Source organism: Erinaceus europaeus, chromosome 4 (genome assembly GCF_950295315.1).
Source record: "Erinaceus europaeus chromosome 4, mEriEur2.1, whole genome shotgun sequence".
Classification (NCBI taxonomy): Eukaryota; Metazoa; Chordata; class Mammalia; order Eulipotyphla; family Erinaceidae; genus Erinaceus; species Erinaceus europaeus.
This window is the reverse complement of record NC_080165.1, coordinates 62188995-62208513: the sequence shown is the minus strand read 5'-3', so window position 1 is coordinate 62208513 and position 19519 is coordinate 62188995. Positions and strand designations below refer to the sequence as shown.

General features: G+C 37.4%; 1 protein-coding gene across 1 annotated transcript in view; it reads right to left on the bottom strand.

Moving 5' to 3' along the window:
• DNAH8 (dynein axonemal heavy chain 8) overlaps positions 1-19519 on the bottom strand; it is a 429487-nt gene that overhangs the window by 383683 nt on the left and 26285 nt on the right. The window contains exons 6-10 of the mRNA XM_060190815.1: positions 13818-14007; positions 12908-13071; positions 9321-9497; positions 7491-7604; positions 2125-2232 (exon numbers count right to left, since the gene is read on the bottom strand). Of these exons, the coding sequence (XP_060046798.1) occupies positions 2125-2232; positions 7491-7604; positions 9321-9497; positions 12908-13071; positions 13818-14007 (753 nt within the window). The remainder of the gene's footprint in view (positions 1-2124; positions 2233-7490; positions 7605-9320; positions 9498-12907; positions 13072-13817; positions 14008-19519) is intronic.

Genomic DNA, 19519 nt, shown 5'->3' with positions numbered 1-19519 from the left:
TGGTTAACCCATGTCTGCAACCTTGGGAGAACTGCAGTAGACTGTAATGGAGGGACTTAGGATTCAGAACTCTGGTAGTGAGAACAGTATGAAATTGTACCCCTGTTGACATGTAACTCTGTAAATTAATATTTAATCAAATAAATAAAAGAAAAGAAAGATATATTCATCCGCCGTGAGGTAGCTCAATGGATAAAGCATAAGCCTTCTATACACTGGCACTTGATAAGGACAACAAAGACAAATCTAGTAGAATTCTGTGGATGTTGCAGCTTTGTGCTCTTTCTCTAATTATATCAAATTGAGCTTGGAAGTGGCTAAATATTATTGCCATAATTCAATCCCGGTACCGCATTAAAAAAAAAAAAAGATAGTCATTTTCAGACATGTACTTCTCTGAAATACTACTCAAAAAATTTTTTTTTCTCAGAAAAAGAAATAACCCAAGAAAGAAGAAGATACAGGAATTTTTTTAAAGCAACATTATGGAATACTACTCTGCAATCAAAAAAGATGATATCATGCCCTTTGGGACAAAGTGGATGGAACTGGAGGTGGTAATTCTTAGTCAAATAAGTAAAGAAATGAAAGAAAACTACCAGATAGTTTCACTCATATATGGAATCTAGAGATCTGATACACATGAACTTAAAGAAACACACACACACGGGGGGGGGGGGGGGGGGAGAAGCAAGCAAACATTTCTAAGACTTGTGAGAACTATGGTGATTATCTTTGGGAGTAGGAAGACAGAACTTCGGCGGTGGGTGCAGTGTGGACTATACACTATAATCTTACAATCTTTTGACCTACTATTAATCACAGATTAAAAAAAACCAAAAAGCTAAAATTAAATGTTACAGAAGAATATGGAAAAAATAGTAACAAGAAACCAGCATTAACTAGATTTTAGTTGGTATACAAATCTGTTCATACTGTTGGGAAAATGTGAAGAGTAGCGTGGAACTAGAAATCTCAGTGTGGGGCATATATAGCTCAGGTGTCTATCTTTCTCTCCCCCTCTCTATCTTCCCTTCCTCTCTCCATTTCTCTCTGTCTTATCCAATAACAATGACATCAATAACAACAACAATGATAACTACAATAATAAAACAGCCAGGGCAACAAAAGGGAATAAGTATTTTTTTTAATTTTTTAAGTTTTAAAAATATAAATAAATAAATAAGAAATGAGACAAAAGATTACTTTTGGCTAGTTAAATTTAGCTTTCAGTAAATCAACAAAGTGTCACAAAGTTCTGATACTTTTGGAAGAAATCCAAATATAAGGAGCTTATTCCAGAAAAATCCATGGCAGAGTAATAAGAGATACTTCTCACAATTCTAAGAAGCACCCCCATTTCTTATATTTCTTCCCTGATCCAGAAAGCCTTGCTAACTTTGTCACAGTGTTGCCTGTGTGTAGTACTATGTGAAAGCTTGGTAGAGCTTAGGGGAGCTCTCCCATCCTTGGGTGGAGATCTCAAAAGACACTCTGCTTGTTAGCCTCTCTCGTCATACAGATGAGCCAAGAAGGAAAAAGTCTCCCAGAATAAGCTTGCCTTGTTAGCCTCTCAAGCCCACAGAAATCTCACAGTTTCTCCCTGCTAGTGGAAGGCCACATGGCTGCCTGCTTTAAGGTTCATTTACTCAAAGTTCACCTCACCTTCTGATCACAAAGGAGAACACAACCTTATCACACACTCCTAACAGTACAATTTGATGTCCTTAATTTACATCAAACCTTGCTTTTCTTCTCTCTATTTCACCTTAACTGGTTTAACCCCTATTCTTCTCTCAAATGCCTGCATCAGGAGACTAATTATCTTGACCTTTATGTATCTGCATCAATTCTTGTCATACCAGCCCCCTACCATAGGGGCAAGCTGACCTTTAAGAAACCTGTAATTTCTGATGTATTTGAAAAATGTTCTTTGTTTGAATCTCTACTTAAACCCAAGCCCACCTTCCAATAAATGAGAGTGTTCGAATTCTCCCCCGTGTCTCTTGTCTATATCGCTGAGCCCTCGAGCTAGCAAGGGAGAACCGGTAGCTTACCTTCCTGGCTGAGAGTCACCCCACATAAGCCCCAGCACCTGTGTGATTTCTTCCCTTGGAAACTTACCTTGATAAACAATGAAGTCATTCTCTCTGAAGTATTATAATACCGTGACACACTGTGAATCATTCTAATGGCATTAATCAAATTTTGTATCCCATGTGCCATGGAAACCTAAAATTAAAACATGAAATGACCTCCATAATATGATATGTTTACAGTTTCAACAACTAATATTCTATAATTATATATATATATATATATATATATATATATATATATATATATATAAAACAGTTACTAAGTGCAACATGTTCTCTTAGACTTTATCTTACAATAACAACAACAAAAATGGATATTGGTCTTGTCAATAACAAGGTAATGCAAAATAGAGAAACTGGGTGGAGGGGTGCTGAATTGCATCTTTTTTAATATCTAGAATTAATTTTTTATTTAAAAACACTAGAGCCAAAACAATTTTAAAGATTCAAAAATAATTTTAAAGATGAAGGAAATTATACCCTGAGAAATAAAGTGAAAAAATCAGAAAGCTAATTAAAATAAGAAATCAGAGACTGGAGAGATGCTTCAGCATGTTATCTAATTTGTATGAGGGCCTGGGTTCAGTTACTGCATGAATGTATCAGGGCAAGAGTCAGCTTCATGGGCCCTGAAGCAATATTTTGTTCCCTCCTCTGCCTTCTCCATCTCCTTTTCCTCCTTTTCCCCATCCTCCAAGCCCTCCTCCTTCTTATTTATCTCTCCTTCCTCCTCCTCCTCTTCTTTTTCTACTCTAGTCTCATCTTCCTCCTCATTCTCCTCCTCTTTCTTTGATCCTTCTTCTCACTTCCTCATAAAAAAATTTAAATGAAATGATTAGACTGGAGGAGCCAGGCACTGACACACCTGGTTGATTATACACATTATCATGTGAAGGACCTGGGTGCTTCACAAGAACTGAATGCTGCAGGTCTCTCCATCTCTATCTATCTATCTTTTTTTTTAAATTTTTTTTTAATTTTTTTAAATATTTATTTTATTTATTCCCTTTTGTTGCCCTTGTTGTTTTATTGTTGTAGCTATTATTGTTGTTGTTCTTATTGGATAGGACAGAGAGAAATGGAGAGAGGAGGGGAAGACAGAGAGGAGGAGAGAAAGATAGACACCTGCAGACCTGCTTCATCGCCTGTGAAGCGACTCCCCTGCAGGTGGGGAGCCGGGGTTTGAACCGGGATCCTTATGCCGGTCCTTGTGCTTTGCGCCACCTGCACTTAACCCGCTGCGCTACAGCCCGACTCCCTCTATCTATCTTTCTATCTATCTCTCCCTTCCTTCTCAATTTCTCTCTACCCTATCAAATATAATTAATTAATTAACTAGTGAATTAATTTTTTAAAGTAGGGCACATGCATGAGACCCTGAGTCTGATCGCTGATATCACATAAAAAAATAAGTAAAAGTCCATTTTCATTTAATTCAGCAAAACTACTGAATGTCACTATGTTGGAATAAATCAAATGAAAGGACTCTATTCCAGATGAGGTCATGGAAGGGAATAAGAGACACATCCAAGGGAAACAAGTAGAACAAAATTGATAGTGAGGTAAAGTCCACCCAAGATTAAAACAATCACTAAAATATTTGGAATGCTGAATCTTTTCTAGGCAATATGATAAGTATTTCACATACCATCTTACTTTATTTTGACAATAACTAAAGAAAGCTTGATTTCACAATATCTAAAACATTAGTGATTAAAAGATATCACCATTGTTTGTCTGACACTGAGAAAAAGGGGAAGTCTCAAAGTGAAAGAGTTAAAAACAAAGCTACCAGTGGATTTATATCCTTCTCTGTAAAGGCAAATATGAAAGAAAAAAAATTGAGCCACAAGAGATGAGAGACAGAAACAAATTTATGTGCCCTGATCCTCCGAAAATCATATTCCCATGGGAATTTCTATCACAAAACTGGTGCTCACTCATTGCAGGCTATCCCTTAATAATACAAAACATTATCAAGTCAAGCCTACAATAACTCATAAAACTCAACTGACTGTTAGATGTGGTCACAGTATAGAAATGTTAAAATATGAGAACAAAAAATGTGTGCCTTGGTATTTATAAAAATTAAGTACTGTTATTTTGCAAATGAGAAACTTAAGAGGTACGGAAACTAAGTATCTAGTCCAAGGGGCCATGGTTTCACAGCCTTGCTTTTAATCAGGTAGAAAATTAAGATAGGAGGATAAGGGCTGGGCTATGCAAAAAAGACTTTAGTGCTTGAGGTTCTGAACTCCCAGGTTTAATCCCCAACAAGAACATAAGATCAGAGCTAAGTAGTGGTCTAGCCTCTGTATCTTTCTGTCTCCCATTTATTAAAAAATAAATAATTAAAATAAATAAATAAGAATAAATAAATAAGTAAAAGATTAAAAATAAAGTGGATAAATAAGGACAGTGGTAACCTGACCCTCGCTTGCCTTTTAACTACTAGGGCAATGTAAAAAACTTTTAGAGTTTTTAAATGGTGATGAAATAAACAAAACTAGGAGGAATTAACAACTACTGATTAGTGTCCTATATGTCCTATGTTAGAGGTATAACCATGAATAATCTAATTAATTTTGTGTGGCTTAGAGATAGTGACACTACTTTATAGTTAACTCCATATGCCAGGCTTAATACTACACGTATTATCGGTAAGTCACAAGATTCTAATCAAAATTTGCCTAAACAGAGTTCTTTCTAATGTATTGCAATAGACTTACCTCTGTCATAAGGCAAGTCTATGAAGTACCAATAACTCCAGTGATGACTCAGCAATAGTATTTAATGGGTCCATAGAAAAATATCCTCCAGGGGAGTCGGGTGGTAGCACAGGGGGTTAAGTGCACATGGTACAAAGCGCAAGGACCAGCATAAGGATCCCGGTTCTAGCCCCCGCACTTCACAGGTGGTGAAGCAGGTCAGCAGGTGTCTATCTTTCCCTCCCCTTCTCTGTCTTCCCTTTCTCTCTCCATTTCTCTCTGTCCTATCTAACAACAACATCAGTAACAACAACAACAATAAAAAAAGACAACAAGGACAACAAAAGGGAAAATAAATTAATTAATTAAAAAAAAGAAAAATATCTTCCATCTGAATTTTAAGCATTATATATATAATATAAGCATTATTTCAAGCATTATACAATATAACTGCTTGAGTAGACGCTTATTATCTATGCATACACAGTATTTAGGCATTTTCTATGTGAAATAAATATGAGTAAATAGGCCTAAAATGAAATAACATATTGACAAAATATAAATTAAACAAAATAATATATCACTGAGAAATGGAAGCAGGAATCTTCTGAAGTGTCCCTTCCTTACTTTCAAAAGATAATTTTCAGAGACTAGGAGATTAGTCAGTCTAGTAGAGCACACACCTTGCCACATGTGAGGACCTAAATTCAAGACACTTGGAACCACATGGGATATTCATGCAAGGGAGGTGCTATGGCAACTTCCCATTTCTCTGTGTCACTAGCATAGATTGGAGGTAAAAAAATAAAAGTTCAGTGAGTGAAGTAAAATCACACAGATGCAAAGATCTGGGCATGCAAAAAGAGAGAGAGAGAAGAAAGAGAGAGAGAGAGGAAGGAAGGAAGGAAGGAAGGAAGGAAGGAAGGAAGGAAGGAAGGAAGGAAGGAAGGAAGGAAGGAAGAAAGAACTTCAGACTTGTCCAGAGATGTCAGGCATGGAATGTCAACCCTTCACCCTCATTACTCAGGTGAGACCTTTCCTTTCATAGGATTCTCTAATTCCATTCCAGGTGGTTCACTTCCTAACAAAGTCTCAAAACCTAGATATAGACCAGATCCCATAAAATACAGCATATGTTCTCGTGTATCCATAAATTAGGGCAAAATATATACCTGAAAGCAAAAGTACACAATAGTCTACAATGAGTCAGTATAAAGTTCATAATGAAATAGTGTCTACTTAGACTCAGTTACCCTCCTCACATACTTCCTATTACATTCTCTCACTCACTTCAAAACTAACCCTTACAAAGCAAGGACTGTAAAAGTTGAATAAGGGCAAGAGACTGGCATCCTTTAACAATGACTCCATTAGTCACTATCGGGCCATCCCATCAGCTGGGACCCTATTCGGGGAGTCCTGAGATTCCCAAACAGACATGATGGGCCTAGACCTCAAATAAATCCCTCTCTCCATTGTTACTGGTCATCTCTATCAGGAACAACACAACTGACCCCTTTGTGCCCCCCCCCCCCATAGGACCTTGCCCTCATCTTGGATCAACAACAGTAGAGAATGTTCCCCATCCTCTGAAGGGAGGATGGACAACATACTCTATGCTACACCTGAGGAAGATGGATCCTGATATTGGGGCAGCTTGGGATGTTCCTATTCATGACCACATAATGTGAGCTCAGATCTACAGGGATGCAGAGGTCACATAGGCTCCTAAGCTACACATGGGCCCCAGATCACATCAAATCGATGGGGTTTACAGTCAACAATATTTATACCCCTTTCCCATATTAGGGAGATACTCTCTTCCCTGATCCAGCTTTCTGGTCCTTTTTCCAGCCATGACATCATCTCCCCAGACAATAACTTGGATCCACCTGCATATCAGATTTCAGGCTCAAGAAAAAAAAATTGTATATCCACAGGCCCTTTGGAATATAACTAAAATATGTCTACTAGCTATCTACAAAATGGAGGACCCCCCCCCAACTCTTTAGGTTCATGATTGATCAACAATTTGTTTGGCTTTGTATGTTAACACTCTTTTCAGCCACCAAGTTCCAGATGCTACCATGACGCCTATCAGACTTCCCTGTACAGAAAACCCCACCAATATGTCCTGGAGCACCGATTCCCCAGAACCCCACCCCACTAGGGAAAGAGAAAGACAGGCTTTGAGTATGAGTCAACCTGTCAACGCCCATGTTCAGCAGGGAACCAATTACAGAAGCCATATCTTCCACCTTCTGCATCCCACAATGACCTTGGGTCCATACTTCCAGAGGGTTAAAGAAAAGGAAAGCTATCAGGGGAGGGGATAGGATACAGAGTTCTGGTGGTGGGAACTGTGTGAAGTTGTACCTCTCTTATCCTATGGTTTAGTCAATGTTTCCTTTTTATAAATTAAAAAAAAAAATTTAAAGAAAGAAATTACTAATTACTAGGATGAAAAGAATGCCAGACCTAAAGGATCATATATATATAACATACAGTATAATATATACCCATTACTATGGAGCAATACTATATATTTACATGTGTTAAAATATTAAATATAGGTTATAATTTATTATAATAGAAAATATCTTTTAAATAGTTTTTCTGCATTATGAGTTTTCTTTAATACATATTAGTTATTTTTGAAATACTTAAATTTTTTTTAACTTACTAAGTCATAGTTATAGAGCGGTTGACAAACTTTTTCTAGAGTATACAAATATCTGACATTATCTTTTGATTCATTTGCTGTATCAGTGATCCTTGCATCCAAATCACGCCAGTTCTAAGGAAGAAAATATATAATAATTCTATGAAATATTCTAATATGTCTGTGTACTATAATTAAATTTTGAAAATTCAATCTGTGCTCCCTAATCAGGCATACACTAAGATAGCAGATACTTAAATGTTATTGATGTATGTTTTTCTTGTAACATTTAGGATTTAACGTTATTATAAACCCACTAAATGATAACTGAATGCAACCTAGGACTCTGAATTGTATCCTAGAACAGAAAGAGATAGAGTGGAAAACTGGAAATTAAAAATTAAGTCTAGAAGGTGACGCAAAGCGCAAGGACCGGCATAAGGATCCCGGTTTGAGCCCCTGGCTCCCCACCTGCAGAGGAATCCCTTCACAGGCAGTGAAGCAGGTCTGCAGGTGTCTACATCTTTCTCTCCCCGTCTCTGTCTTCCCCTCCTCTCTCCATTTCTCTCTGTCCTATCCAACAACATCAATAACAACAACAATCATAACTACAACAATAAAAAAACAAAGGCAACAAAATGGAAAATAAATATATATGAAAAAATTTAAATGTTAACATTATGGGATATTAGCAAAAGGGTATACTAACAAACATTATGTACTCTTTCAATTATTATGTAATTGCAAAACAGCACAGATTTTAGTAAAGTTTGCACCATTAATTTCCAAGGCCTGGGATTTTTATTATATCTACAAACCAATAACTATCCTATCACTATTTCATGGGCACTGAGAAAAGGCCTGAGATTACTGGGTCAGAGAAAATAATCTGGGGGGGTCCAGGTGGTGGTGCGCCTGGCTAGGTACACACATTGCAGTGCATAAGGACACAAGTTCAAGCTCTTGGTCCTCACCTAAAGGGGGAAAGCTTCACGAGTGGTGAAGCAGGGCTGCAGGTGTTTCTGTCTCTCTCACTCTTTTTACCCACTTCCCTCTAGATTTCTCTGTCTTTATCCAATAAATAAATAAAGACAATAGCAAAATTTTTAAAAGAAACTAAAATCAGCACAAAGTAATATCTACATTTTTGTCATAATCATCAGGACTGCACCACTCTGGGCCAGCTTCTTCAGACAGAAGGAGAAAACCACAGGGAAATGGAGCACTACTTTAAATAATAGATTTATTTGATCGTATATATGGCAATCACCTATATAGCAGTATTGTCAAAATTTAGTGTGAAAAATATTAAGAAATAAGTTTTTGTTTCTTTACTTCCTTTTCTGGAAATAGCTGTGCTTTAGGAGGAAGTATTACCAAAAACATACTTACCAAGTCATAGTTACAGAGAGGTTAACAAACTTTTTCTAGAGTGTACAAATATCTTAACTAATATTAACACTTCTATATTCATGACTCTGGTTTATGATGCTAAGAAGTAATTTGACAAGGGTAATGTCACTGTTTATTCTAAAGTATGCTAGCTGAAGTTTAACTTTAAACTAAAATTAAAACCTTTTAATCATGTTAAATGAAATAAACCAGAAAGAGAAGGGTGGATATGGGATGATGGCACTCATAGACAGAAGTTGAAAAATAAGAACAGAAGGGAAAACATAAAGCAGAACTTGGACTGGAGTTGGGACATGATGACAGAAGAGGACCTAGAGGGGGTTGAATTGATATATGCAAATTTGAGAAATGTTACACATATACAAACTACTGTATTTTACTGTTGACTGTAAGCCATTAGTCCCCCAATAAAGAAAGAAAAAAAGGAAGACCTTTTACCTTCAGTAGTTTGGAGTGTGCAACATTAAGCACATTTATGACAGCCTTACAACTTGGTCCTTTAATCTGTTCAATGATATAATTGAATTTGGCTGACATGCGCTTCCAATGTTCCAGTTCAGTGAGTGGACCTGAATCATCAGCTTCTTTTCTCATCTGCTCACTCTCAATAAGTACCTGCAACCAAAAAGAGTCACACACAGAAAAGTTACTTTTCATTGTTGAAAACAAAACATAATTTTCTTCTTCTCAAAGTAATATTAAAGTATAAATAGCCAAAAAACAAAAAAGTATAAATAGCATTCAACAGCGGACAATGTGGAAATCTAACAAACTAAAACTAAATGGAAATTTCTTTTCTAAAGTTTATTTTTATTTGTGATTTAATTGGTTTTTATAAGATTATAAAATAATAGGAGTATAATCCCACACCACTCCCACGGCCAAAGTTCTGTGCCCCCACCCACTTCCAATGGTAATCACCATAGTTCTCCCAAGGTCATAGATAAGGGCTGACTATATCTAGATTTTTTTTTTCTTTTTTCAAGTTCATGCATTTCATTTCTCTAGATCCCACATATGACTAAAATCATCCTGTAATTATCCTTCACTTAATGGATGCTTTATTTATTTATTTGTTTGTTTATTTATTAATGAGAAAGATAGGAGAAGAGAGAGAAAGAACCAGACATCACTCTGGTACATGTGTTGCCGGGGATTGAACTTGGGACTTCATGCTTGAGAACCCAGTGCTCTATCCACTGCACCAACTCTCAGACCACCACTGAATGCTTCCTGAACATGATAAATAGGATTTATTTAAAAATCTACAGTAAATATAACATTTAAAGACATTTTTTTTCTTTACCATCAGGGCTGGGGCTTGGTGCCAGTGCTATAAAACCACTGCACCTGGTGACCATCTTTTCTTTCATTTTTTATTAGATAGGACAGAATTTGAGAGATGAGGAGGAGAAAAAGACTCCTGCAGACTTGCTTTACTGCTCTTCAAGCTTCCCCACCCCCACCCCCACCCCCATCCCCCCTTCCTCATGTGGGGAACAGGGACTCAAACCTCTTATCCTTGTGCATGGTAGCATGCATGCTCAAGCAGGTATGCCACTGCCCAGCCCTTAGATAAATTTTTTAATCACTTTCTTTTTATGCACTGCTGGAAATGAGCTTTAATTAAAATGCATACAAATGAGTACAGTGGATAAAGCACTGAAACTCTTAAGCATGAAGTCTCAGGCTGATCCCTGCCATCACATCATCACATGTGCCAGAGTGACGCTCTAGTCCTTTTTCCTGCCCCACCCTGCTCTTTCTATCTTATATCAATAACTAAATCTTTTAAAAATGAAAATATCACTCTGAATAAGGGAGATAAAGCACTAAATTTGCAAACCTGAGGTCCCAAATGCCTAGGCTTAATCCCCAGCATTACCCTATACCACAGCTGAGTAGTACTCTGATCTCTCATTAAAAAGCAAATAAAAAAAAAGCAAATAAATCTTTAATTACTTTTTTTTACTATTTATTTATTTATTCCCTTTTGTTGCCCTTGTTGTTTCATTGTTGTAGTTATTATTATTGTTGTTATTGATGTCATTGTTGTTGGATAGGACAGAGAGAAATGGAGAGAGGAGGGGAAAACAGAGAGGGGGAGAGAAAGAGAGACACCTGCAGACCTGCTTCATGGCCTGTAAAGCGACTCCCCTGCAGGTGGGGAGCCAGAGGCTCGAACTGGGATCCTTACACCGGTCCATGTGCTTTGCACCACCTGGGCTTAACCCGCTGCACTACAGCCTGACTCCCCTTTAATTACTTTTTAAATCATCCTTCCAATTTCCTGTATTGACTCTGCTTAACTGTAGGCCATTTACTGCAGTTGCCTTACTGGAGTTCCTTATTGCAAGTTGCTAAATCTCTTATGTCAAGCTATCAATATTTTCTCTTGCTTATTCTTTTCTATTAGTGAATACGATGGGATGCATTGGATCGACCTTCTCGTGGTGCATCCCGTGAGTACCCATTCATTGGGGAAACTGACGAGCCTTCCTAGCCGACTGAATCCACATGGATCCCAGTCACTTTCAAAGCCAGCAACAAGCAGCTCCTGACAGCTTTCAACCTGACGCTGTTGACTGGCTACGGAAGAAGGGCAAACGCTAGAAGAAGAAGTGAATACGATATTATACTAGTACATTATTAGAATCAATACTTACTTGGCTGTCAGGAAAGACATGACATGCTTCTTTGCTGTTTTCCTATGTAAAAATGTTTTGTGACTTTTCTGACAGCCCAATATAAATAAGTCTATATTGATTAATTATGGTCATTACAGAGTCTCCTAGGTCACTGTGTGTGATTCCCCCAATGTGTTTTGATTTCCCTTTCCTCCAGTGGAGTAGTAGGCAGCTTTGAGCATTCTCTGATGGATAATTAACCAATTTCAATTACCTGGTAACACCTGGAAACAAATTCTGGGGCTAGCACTCCACCTCAACTGCATTTGCCTCTTTTTAGCATAGTTCCAAGATAGGCAGAATCAAAACTGCCTTCCTCTAATCTGGCTTAGTCAGATTTTTCTTCTCCCAGTTCTCACCTCAATACTTCTCTAAAACCAGTGTCTTGTATTCAAGAACCAAACATCTGGGAGTTGCCACTTAAGACTCCTCTTTCACTTTCAGGCAATTACATAGTAGTCAAGTTTTAGTAGTGTTTGCAGTGCCCATACCTCTCAGAATGCTAACATACACCCCTGCCCCTTTCCTATCACTGCCTTTGTTACTGTCAGAGAATTGCAGATTTGCCACTGTGGTATTTAACAGGGCATACCTAGTTTGAACCTCTCTGTCAATAAAATTATACTAAACAGCCCAGAGACAGATCTATTTCAGGCTTAGCATAGTGGTTACAGCCTCTTCACTGTATTCATTACTGTATTCATTATAAAATATTTATTTAGTTACTAGGAGAGAGACCAGGGAACCACTCTGGCACAGGCACTGCTGGTGTTCAAACCAGGGGGCCTCGTGCATGCAAGTCCTGTGCTCTATCAGTGAGTCACCTCCCCAGTGCATTTTCATTATATTATCCCCCCCTCTATTATTGTCTATATGGAGCATATAGACAATAAATAAAATAGCAAGAATAAATTATGGCTAATTCCTGAGTCCTCATTATTTCACTCTCAAGCTACACGGGCACAGTTTCCTCCTTAAAGTGAGAAAAATCTTCACAGGATTCATACAAAACCGTGATTTTTCAGTAGAATGGGCTAGATTTCATGAGTCTGGATGCTTATTCTCCATTCCTTCCTTCGTTCTTTTGCTTTCTTTCTCCTTTTTTTTCTCTTCTTTTTATTTTTTCCTCTCCTCTTTCTTTCAGGGAGCAAATTCAATGGTCATGACACTCCATAACAAGAGCAATGACTTTTTGTGGTAATCTCTGGGAATTCACAGCACCAAAGCTTCCTCCAATGCAGTAGGGAAAAGGCTAGAACCAGGGTCTCTTGCATAATGAAGCAGGTGCACTTTGAGAAAAATAGCTCCTACCTGGTGTGACTACTGGAATTAACTCACCTGTTCAATCTGTTTGTACCAGATCATCAGCACGTCCTCTAGCTGCCGAACAGTTTCTGAATTGCCAGCAGCAGCTGTCACTTCTTCAAAAGTATTCAGTTTGGAAAAATCTACATTGTCTATCTTCTTTAATTTAACTGTTCCTTCAATACTTATTCTAGCACCTAAAAGGGAAGAAAAAATATTGAGAAGAGGTATTTAATGTCAGTATATGACTTCAAATTGTAATTACTGAAATATTAGAGATCTGATGCTTTATGCAAAATATTATTCACTGTCCAAAGGCTGGCACAGTGAACAAAATGTGGGATGCTCCAGCATGAAATCCTGAGTTCAATCCTTGGCATCTCATGTGTCAGAGTGATGCTCTGGTCCTCTCTCTCTTTCCCACCACATCCCATTAATAAATAAGTAAATCTTTAAAGACTGTTTTTTAATTTTTTATTATCTTTATTTATTTACAAAATAGAGACAGCCAGAAATTGAGAGGCAAGGGGGTGATAGAGAGGGAGAGAGACAGAGAGACACCTGCAATACTGCTTCACCACTCACAAATCTTTCCCCTGCAGGTGGGGAGCGGGGCTCGAACCTGAGTCCTTGTGCACTATAACATGTGCACTCAACCAGGTGTACCACTACCTGGCCCAAATTGTACATTTTAAAGGATTAATAATAGTGTAATGTTTTTTAAAATGGCAAATGTTAGCCTTGATGCAATGAAAAAGGAAAAAAAACAATCTTAGCATTTTGAAAAGAGGTTCTAACAATTTGGTATCTTACTGTCAGTCACATGTTTTTACTAACAGCTTCTTTTAATGTGACTTCTTTTTCTCTAATGTTGTTAATAACACATATTTACTGTTAATTTTCTGGCTTTTAGTAATTTTTAAAACATTTAATTTATACTTACCATCTAAAAATGACAGATATCTGTTGATGGTTTCAGTGAAAATGTGTTTTTCAGATTCTCCTTGCTTGGACTGGTTCAAAGCACCCCAATTACCTGTTGCAAGAATAGCTGGTAGAAATATAGTTGCCAGCATATTCCTGATCCCAATTAGGAGTCCCTTTGATGCATCCAGAACAGTACATAGCACATCCTAAAAGAGTGATGTTTAAATGAAATTATTTTATATGCTAATCTCATTCAAGAACTGAAAATTAACATATCTTATATGTTAATTTAAGATAATACACTTTATAATGATAATACTGATAATACACTTTATAAGCCACTAAGAAAATTGACATGGCTGTGAATATTAGAGGTCTAAAATCAACAGGCTTATATGCTGCCCCCATTTTAATGAAGGACACATTTTACTGAAATCAATTTCTGCAGAAGGAAATAAAGAGATAGGACCTGGAGTTATGCAGTGTGAGAAAAAATGAAACTGATTTTCCTGCATAAAGTTCTCAGTGGAAAAATGCTCTCTCCAGGAAAGGAAACTAGAAAACTCTTTCAGGAACCATTTTCTAGAAATATATTTCTTATATATATTCAGTCATTCTTCAAGGTTTCTTTTTTCTTTTATTTTTTCATTGGGAGGATCAATGGTTTATAATCAACAGTAAAATACAGTAGTTTGCACCTGTGTGACATTTCTCAGTTTTTCACATAAAAATCTAACCCCCTCTAGGTTCTCCTCTGCCATCGTGTTACAGGACCTGAACACTCAAATCTTTTACTTTGGTGCAATATACCAACTCCAGACCAAGTCGTGCTTTGTTTTCCCTTCTGTTCTTATTTCTCAACTTCTATGAGCAGGATCATGCCAAATTTATCCTTCTCTTTCTGACTTATCTCACTTAACATTATTCCTTCAATCTCCATCTATGAGGAGATGAAGGTGAATTCACCAGTTTTAATAGCTGAGTAGTATTCCACTGTATTTGTATGCCACAACTTCCTCATCCACTCATCTACCAACCTCTCTTAAAGAAATTTTTTTCCATAAACAGAAAAGAAGCAAAAGTAAATTGGATTTTAGTTGCTTTTCTCATTGCAAAATGTATTTTAGCCTATTTTATTTTATTTTATTTTATTTTATTTTATTTTGCCTCCAAGGTTATCACTGGGGCTCGGTGCTTGCACTCTGAATCCACTGCTCCTGACAGCCATTTTTTTCTATTTTTATTGGATAACACAAAGAGAAATTGAGAGAGGAGGGAAAGATAAAGAAGGGAAGAAAAAGACACCTACAGACCTGCTTCACTGCTTGTGACGTGACCCCCTGTAGGTAGGGAGCCGGGGGCTAAAACCGGGATCCTTGCACAGATCCTTCACTTTGTTCTATGTGCACATAACCCGGTGTACCACCACCTCCCACCCCCTTCATTGAAATTAAATGTACTGACTCCCTAATAATAATAATATGTATTGAGGGCCTACTGTATGTCAACCAAGATAATACAAATATGATTATTAATATAATATTTTGTCTCATAATAACCACCAGAGGTGGCTATTACTATTTTCAATTCAGCAATGTAGAGGTCTAATCTCAGAGTAGGAGCAAATTAATAAAGGATATATCACTAATCAATAAAAGAGGCAAACTGAGACTAATATTTCTACTTTTCACTTCTGCCATCCTGCCCTTCCAAGACTGAGTAACAAATGCTACCTACACCAATTCTAGGTCAATTCTCACTTCTCTCCTTTTTTCAGTTGCATTTATTTAGTTTGTTTCATGAGCTAGACCAGAGCACCATTCCGGCATATGGCAGGGCCAGAGTTTGATTGTGGAGCCTTTGAGGAGATACGCAAGTTGACTGCTCTGATGTTAAGCTATTTCCCTGGTCCACTCTTCTCTTTATAAAGCCACTAAGGAACTAAAATATTTAATGAATAAGAAGTTAAATAAGGTAAGTAGTGCTAAAAACTGTATAAAAAATAAATGTGTCCCCATTCAATGGATGGATAAAAAACATTTGCACACCATCTAAAGAACTGGAATTTTCATGATTTTTCAAAAGTATTATCTAAGGTTAGAAAGATAGCATAATTGTTATACAAATTAACTTTCTGAGGTACCAAAGGTCCCAGGTTCAGTTCCCATTGCCACCATAAATCAGAGCTAAGAAGTGCTCTGGCAAAATAAATAAATAACAAAACTAAAAGTAATATTTAAATAATAAAATCACTAATCTCTGTTATAGTTAATTTCTCAGTTTCTCTGAATACGTAATGTATTATTTTTTTGGAACTCAATTCAGTTCTATTTAGAGTGGGAGATGACGATAAGGATCTTAAATAAAAATTAAGTAAGTTATCAATCAAAAGGTCTAGAACGGGTGAACAGATTTTATTTTTAAATGACTCAGTTATAGGAGCCAGGCGGTGGTGCACCTGGTTGAGCACACATGTTACAATGCTCAGGGACCTGGGTTTCCTCATCCCCACCTGGAGAAGGAAAGCTTTGCAAGTGGTGAAGCAGTACTGCAAGTGCCGCTCTTTCTCCCTCTCTATTTCCCTCTTCCCTCTTGATTTTGGGCCGTCCTTTATCCAATAAATAAATAAATAAGTAAATACATTAAATAAATAAATAACCCAGCTAGATCCAGCTTCAAGACTCTGCTCCCCAGCTGCAGGAGGAAGCTTTATGAGCAGTGTTGCAAGCATCTCCTCTGCTCTTTCTCTTTCCCTCTCTATAAAAAAAAAAGGGAAGGGGAGTCGGGCGGTAGTGCAGTGGGTTAAGCGCAGGTGGTACTAAGCTCAAGGGCCAACTAAGGATCCCGGTTTGAGCCCCTGGCTCCCCACCTGCAGGGAAGTCACTTCACAGACAGTGAAGCAGGTCTGCAGGTGTCTTTCTCTCCTCCTCTCTGTCTTCCCCTCCTCTCTCCATTTCTGTCTGTCCTATCCAACAATAATGACATCAATTACAATAGGCAACAACAGGGGAAATAAATATATAAAAAATTAAATTAAAAAATTAATAAAATTTTTTAAAAGCCATTGGAAATGGTGGAGTCATCCAGACACTAAATCCCAAAAATAACCCCGGTGATAAAAAAAAAAATGATGATAATAATAACCAATTACATAGCATATTGCCTACAAGAAACTCATCTTATCTTTAAGGACACATAGTGGTTCAAGGTGAAGGTGAGTGTAAACTGTTCCAACCCTTGTGGAAAACTATCTGGAGATTTCTCAGAACACTAGAAATGGACTCACCCTATAACCCAGCAGTATTTCTCCTGGGAGTTTACCCAAAGGAAACAAAAACATCTATCAGAAGAGGTCTATGTACACCTACATTCACAACAGCACAATTTGTAATCACCAAAACTTGGAAGAAACCCAAATGTCCAATGATAGATGAGTAGCTAGAAAAAAAACTGTGGCAAATATACATGGTGCAATACTACTCAACTGTATAAAATTATAAGGTCATTGTCTTTGTGTCTGTCATCTTGGATGGAATTGAAAACATCATGTTAAGTGAGATAAACCAAAAAGAGAAGGACAAATACTAAATTATCTCACTTATAGGCAGGATTTAATAAATAGGAACACAAAGTGGAAATAATGTATTGCATCAAAGAAAAGGACTCTAGGGGAGGAGGGGGAGAGACAGCCAGATGAAATGGAGTTTGTCCCCAGAATGCAAAGGTAATTCAACTAATGCAAATTCATCAACAAGCCACATCAACAGGATGAAAGATAAATAGCATATGATCATCCCAACAGATACAGAAAAAAATATCTGAAAGAATACATGGAACTATAAACCTGGAACTATAAAATATATCGAAGAAAACATCAGGGAAACACTTCAGGACCTTAACATCAAAGGTTTATTTGAGGACTCAACTCCATGGGCAAGTGAAACTAAAACAAGATGAAATAAATGGGACAACATCAAACTAAAAAGGTTCTACACCTCAAAAGAAAGCTACACAAGGGTTTAAAAAAAGAAAAAGTCAACCCAGTAATTGGGAGAAAAGATTTCCACATCATCCATCTGACAGGAGATTGATATCAACATATATGGAGAAATCATACAGATCAACAACACCACCAAAAAAAAAAAAACTTTAAAGTGGGCAAAAGTCTGAACCAATGGTTTCCTAAAAAGACACACAAGACCCACAGGCTTTTTTAAAAAACTTTTTTTTATCTTTATTTATTTGCTGGATAGAGACAGTAAGAAACTAAGAGGGAAGTGGGTGATAGAGAGGGAGACAGACAGAGAGACAGCTGCAGCACTGCTTCACCACTTGTGAAGCTTTCTCCCTGCAGGTGGGGGCCAGGGGCTCGAACCTGGGTCCTTGTGCACTGTAACATGTGAGCTCAACTAGGTGTACCACCACCTGGCCCCTGAGGCCCACAGACTCATGAGGAAATCCTTTGCTTCATTTATCATTAGAGAAAGGCAAATTGAAATTATACTGAGATTCCAACTCACATCTGTGAGAATGGCTCACATCTACAAAGCAGGAAACTACAAGTCTTGACCAGTATGTGAAGTAAAAGAACTCTGATACATTTTGGTGGGATTGCAAACTGCTATAGCTCCTACGGAAAATAGTATGAAGAGCCCTTAAACAAATGAAAATAGAAATACATTATGATTCTGGAGCCAGGCGGTGGCTCACCTGCTTAAGCGCTCATATTACAGTACACAAGGACCCAGTTTCAAGACCCTGATCCCTACTGGTGGGGGTTGGGGGGGAACTTCACAAGTAGTGAAGCAGGGCTGCATGTATCTCTCTATCTCCCTCTCTATCTCTTCCTCCTCTCTCAATTTCTGTCTCTATCTAATAAATTCAATAAATTAATTAATCAAATAAAATAAATTTTAAAATGAAATACATTATTATTCAACAATACCACTGTTAGGCATATAGCCAAAGGTCATGAAAACATCAATTGGAAGGTTCATATGCACCACTATATTCCTATACACAACAGCAAAGGACTAGGAGCAACCTAAATATCCATCAATAGATAACTTGATAAAGAAGTTAGGAGATATGGGGTCAGGTGGTGGTGCACCTGGTTGAGTGTACATGTTACAGTGTGCAAGGACCTGGGTTCAAGCCCCCTATCCTCAGCTGCAGAGGGAAAGTTTCATGAGTGGTAAAGCACGGCTGCAAGTGTCTCTCATTCCCTCTCTAACTCCCTCTTCAATTTCTCCTTCCCTTTCAATTTCTGGATATCTCTATCCAGTAAAATAAAGATTTTTAAAAAGAAGGAGAAGAAGTTATGAGATACATATTCAGTGGAAAACTACTCGGCAATTAAAAATGATATATCCCTTGGGAAAAAATGAATGGAACTGAAGGTAGTTATGTTTAGTGAAGTTAAGAAAGGAAATAAAAGACAACTACTAGATGGTTTCACTCACATGTGGAATACAGAGAACTGAAACACATGAACTTGGGGGACAAAGTAGTCAAACTGACTCTAAGACTTTTTGAGAACTATGGTGGTTATGGAAGCTGGGACATAGAACTTTGATGGTGGGTTCTGGGTAGAAATATATCCCCCATAATCTTATACTCTTGTAAACCAATATTGAATCACTAATAAAAAATAAAAAAAAAACACTGCACCTTTTAATGACAAAACTCTCAGCACAATGGTATATAATTCAGTCATTG